This window comes from Alosa alosa, chromosome 13 (assembly GCF_017589495.1).
Source record: "Alosa alosa isolate M-15738 ecotype Scorff River chromosome 13, AALO_Geno_1.1, whole genome shotgun sequence".
Lineage (NCBI taxonomy): Eukaryota > Metazoa > Chordata > Actinopteri > Clupeiformes > Clupeidae > Alosa > Alosa alosa.
The window spans coordinates 23,983,944-23,988,943 of NC_063201.1; the positions used below are offsets into that span (position 1 = coordinate 23,983,944).

General features: G+C 41.8%; 1 protein-coding gene across 1 annotated transcript in view; it reads right to left on the bottom strand.

The window, feature by feature from the left end:
• The window catches only part of osbpl3b (oxysterol binding protein-like 3b), a 67,733-nt gene that overhangs the window by 20,738 nt on the left and 41,995 nt on the right, over positions 1 to 5,000 (bottom strand). The window contains exons 8-11 of the mRNA XM_048261298.1: positions 4,961 to 5,000; positions 4,407 to 4,487; positions 3,257 to 3,416; positions 1,755 to 1,888 (exon numbers count right to left, since the gene is read on the bottom strand). The exon at positions 4,961 to 5,000 is cut by the window's right edge and continues 64 nt beyond it. Coding sequence (XP_048117255.1) covers positions 1,755 to 1,888; positions 3,257 to 3,416; positions 4,407 to 4,487; positions 4,961 to 5,000 — 415 coding nt within the window. The remainder of the gene's footprint in view (positions 1 to 1,754; positions 1,889 to 3,256; positions 3,417 to 4,406; positions 4,488 to 4,960) is intronic.

The following is a 5,000-nucleotide window of genomic DNA, read 5'->3' on the forward strand; positions in this document are numbered from 1 at the left end:
TGTGTGTTAATGCCTGCTGTCTCTCTCCAGATGAGGGTGTGTGTGTGTGTGTGTGTGTGTGTGTGTGTGTGTGTGTGTATGTGTTAATGCCTGCTGTCTCTCTCCAGATGAGGGTGTGTGAACAAACAGGAACAAAAGCGACGAGAACGATGAAAATAAATAAAATACTGAAACGCACGCACACACGACAACGACGTTGATGAGGAGGAAGAGGAGGAGAGGAGGAGGAGGAGAGGAAGAGTGCGATGATGATGATGATGATGATGGCCCGAATGAATGGCGTGGGGCGTGCATACACACACCTGTCTTGTAGCCCGGTTATTATCATGACCACCGAGGGACTTCGGATAAGGCGACTCAGCATGAATCCGACTTAGACGCTCACACAGCTCAGAGTTGTGAACCAACGCCTGCAGGATGCACACACACACACACACGTGTGCACGCACGTACACACACACGCTCAAGCAGCTCAGATTTCTGAACCAACGCCTGCAGGATGCGCACACACGCCCCCTCTTGTCCCTTCCCTATGTTTTCACGGTTCTCCTGTCTGAGTTGAGTGCATCTACACCAGTTCAGGCAGATGAAGTCGCTGTGTTTACAGCTGCTGTTCTAGCCAGTGTAAGTGTATGTTGGAGTTCAAGTCCAAGGTGAAGTAATATTACAAATCCACAATTTAAACAGGACAACAAATACAACTCAAAGAAACAAGGCTCTGAGTTAGACTTTTTGCAGGGCAGTATATGACTCTGCTGGTCAATGACGAATGTTGTGAACTGCAAGGTAGCTAACAGAGAAAAAATATTGTCCATGAATACTTGTTTCCTAATTGGACACCACGTTGATAATGTTAATGTCTTCATAACTTCATGAACCGGCATACATGCACTCAAATAGCCACAGGGGTGACCAAGATACTAGCTTAGTATTTTGGACCATCATATAATACTGTTGCAATTTCTTACGTTTTATGATACCGCAAAACTTGATTTTGATTCTGCATTTTGACTTTGACATTAGCCACGTTCACATGGACAGTTTTTTTGTCATTCCGATTAAACTATTACAATTGAAAAATTCATGCCGTTACATGGGGTACGTTCTGTTGTTGCCTACTTTTCCTTGAAAAGAAACAGCAGTCAATCCAAATGACTGTATACATGGCTGTTCATTCGGAATAGGAGCGGACTACACCACCGATTAAAATTCTGATCGGATCAGGAATTTTCATTCCGACTAAGGTGTTTATATGAGAATTCTTACTCTGATTATTCTGTTTCTAATCGGTTTAAAAGTGTCCATGTAAACGTGGCTATTGATTCTGCAGTAGGTCCATCTAGGTTGTGATTTATTTATGTTATAGTTGTGTCTGTAGCCATTTTGGAATGTTAAATATGAGTCAGTTTTGGACTTTTCCCATTTTTATGTTTTAATTTACAATGAAACACCAGAAAAACAAGGTTATGTTCCATAATGTGGTCTTCAGCAATTCTTTACCATAGTATTGTCATCATATCAGAGTAGATAAATGGACCAAAATAAAACAATTAAAATATTAAGTAAATAAGTGTTGTGATACTTGGTGCCACAGTGACACTATCTTGTCCCAACAAATACCGTATTGCTACACCAGAATATTCAATATGTTGAATAGATGAGTAATTTTTCCCAGTTGCACTGACACTGGATTTGAGGGTTCCAAATCCCACTTTAACTACTGCACACACACACACACACACACACACACGTACCGCTGTGAGTGCGCTCTTGAGACCCAGCACCTGGGAGTTGGGGGCGTGACTAGGCAGCTCCTGTTCCACAATTTGCTGCAGTCGCTCCTTTTCTGTCTTCAGTAGTCCTACAGCCAGAGTCATACTGCTGTGCACTGCACACACACACAGATATAAGGGTTGTCAAACAATTAAAAAAAAGAACTACCGGTAATAATTCTCATAATTTGAAATGAATTAATCAATCATCGAAATTAAAAAGTAAATTTTCTCTCTAAAGACTAAAGCTTCTTAAATGGCATAATAAATACAACATAGATCACAAAATGAATGAGTAGCCACAAAGGTAAAAGTAAAACACTTTTATATTAACCTATTTAAATGACAATAATGACACAGTAATTTGGTTTTAAAGGGATACCAGGCAAGCCTGATGCTTTTCTCTGAAACTCCCCTAAGCGTCTATGCGATGTTGATCGTGTCGCGAGCCCTCCATTTCGGTCTGAAGCTCTTTTCCTTGTCTTTGCATCTTCCGTCAAGGGTTTTCGCTGCTTCTTCGCCGGCTCTGCCATTATACACACGTTTGCAACAATCGCTATGCTGTGGATGCAGGATGTAAACTGATCCTACTTATCGTGATATTTGAGACTTTGTGATACTGAAGGTCGGCGGGTACGATACACTGAACTTGCAAGCAGGATATTCTTCCTACAGGCAGTAGGGGTGGACGAGAGAGTCTTCATTCGCCCTGTAATGAGTCATTTAACCATATACTGTACCGACTTACGAAGATGATTAATTAACATGAAAACGTTGCCTGGTGTCCCTTTAAAGTATGAATTTCTTAAGAAATACTACTCATTTGATGCTGTTTAACTCATTTGTGCACTGTTACTTTAAACCCATTGTGTTCACACATTCTCATAATGATCTTTTTTTACCAGCTCCATTCAAATATAGCCTATGGATAGTCCACAAACTCTAACATTGTTTGTGCCACATGTACAGTATAGCACAATATTAACAATGATGTTAAGTTCCTTTGGAAATACAAGCATGTAATGACATGATGCTAGCTAGACATGTTCTGTTAAAAGTGAATTATGAGCCTGGTAGCCAGTAGCCACCTACTGTAGCAGGCTGAGTGGAACGCGTTTCAATCGGCATATCATGTCGGCAAATTATTGAAAACTTCAAGACTCACCAGTTCCATTACACAAAGTCACAGAATCACAGTGAGTGCAGCCTATGTTAAAGTGCCCTGGCTCTCACAGTTTAACTGGTCAGTAGTGGGAACCAGATAAATCTGCAATCTCCTCTAACTTTGTCTTTGTTGCCTTCAAGATTTCCTTTTATAAGTTTCTTTTTTTTTAAGTATATTTTTTTCAGGTAGCACTGACATCTTCTTAAATGTATGCATTACTTTTTGTTATATTAGTTAATAAATTCTTAGGTTAAAACGTGTGTCCTCTGTTTTGTGGCGACTTGGAGCCAGGTTGTTACAGTGTGTGTGTGATGCTCACAGCTGCTTGCGATTCGGCAGAACTCCTCCTGCAGTCTGGCCACGTCATCGTGGGTGTCAAGCGGCTCTGTGTAACCATAAGCCTTCTCATTGGTCAGATCCACAGATGACAGGTTGGGATTGGACGAGTGAAGACGTAACGACGATATACAGCTAGGCACCTACAACACACACACACACACACACTCTATTAGAGTAGTGACTTCACACTCTTTCTTAGAGTGACCTTGTGTGTGTTTGTGAAAAACCCCATCAGAATGCCAAGAGCTGTGTGTGTGTGTGTGTGTGTGTGTGTGTGTGCATGTGCGTGTGTGTTTGTTGTGACATTTCTGACATATATTTGTGCAACTGCAAGTAGGGAGAGGGAGACAATCGTTTTTATTCCCATCAATATATGGTACATATATTCAGTCATTCGAACATTATTGGAGTAAGTGTTGCTTTTTTCAGGCTATGTTTTCGATGGTAACCCCTTGTCAGTCAATAGTGAAAGTAATTAACTGTGTAGAACTGTTTTGTCATTGACTATGAGACCATGGTGAAGTTAATTTCACTTTGCCTATAAGTTCAAATAATAGGCGAGTGCAGATGCATGTACATTTAGGCTATACTCTGCTAGTCACAAACAGGTTTTTGTAAAGCAAGGTTTAGTGGAATCTCTGTTCCATACGATGTTGCGTGCAAGCAGATTCCTTCAAATGCGCCACTGACTATAAAAATACTGATGTGCTGTTTGAAGTTGCACTGCTTGTTGTTAAAGGGAATGACAGATTATCATTGGTTTAAAGGATGTTACACCCAAAACACACCCATGACTGATTAAGAAGTGATGCTTCTTATTTAAAAAAGAAAAAAACGTTGGTGATTTAAGTGGCATCGAAATGAGGCACCGAAATCCACGTTGTTATGTCGTTACTACCGTCTGCCTCGGCGCATACAACATTGAACCAGGTTTGTTGCCCAACCCTACTGCCAAAAGGGGAAATGCAAACAAGGGAGAGACAACAGCAAGTCTAAACCCTTGTAAACACCCTGCTGTATGGAAATAGCCTTAGCCACCCCCTGGCCACCCAGTCTAGTTCCACCACTGCAATTGAGGCCATTATATGAATGTGTGTGTGTGCAGTACATATGTGTGAGAGAGTGTGTACCTGTAGGGTGCTTTTTGACTCTTTCGATCGCCACTTCCTGGTTGATCTCTTCTCCTTCTTTGGGCTGTCATACGTGGAGGCCTATTCACAGGAAACACCACAGGTGTGTTTGTGAGTGAGTGCAAGTGTTTGTGTGTGTGAGTGTTTTTCTGTGAGTGTGTGTGTGTGTGTGTGTGTCAGTGTGTGTGTGTGTGTGTGCCCTGGGGATGTCATACACTGAGGCATACATAAACAAACATCACACACACAGAGCTTAATAACAACAAACAAACCTTCCTCTCATCATGGGACAGGACACACACTATTTTTACTTCACCTGCTGAGCCAAGCTGAGCTCTGCTCTCTGCTTCACACCTGTGCTCACACACACACACACACACACACACACGTACTGTACACACCCATGCACGGTCATGCTCACACACAGAGCTAAGAAAACATCACTGGAAAATAAATGTGTGTGTGTGTTTGTGTGTGTGTACACCTGTAATGTGTTGATGGCCGTGGCTGAGTTTGTGTGTAAGTGAATATGTGTGTGTGTGTGTGTGTGTTACCTGCAATGCGTTGATGGCGGGGGCAGAGTAGGTTCTATGC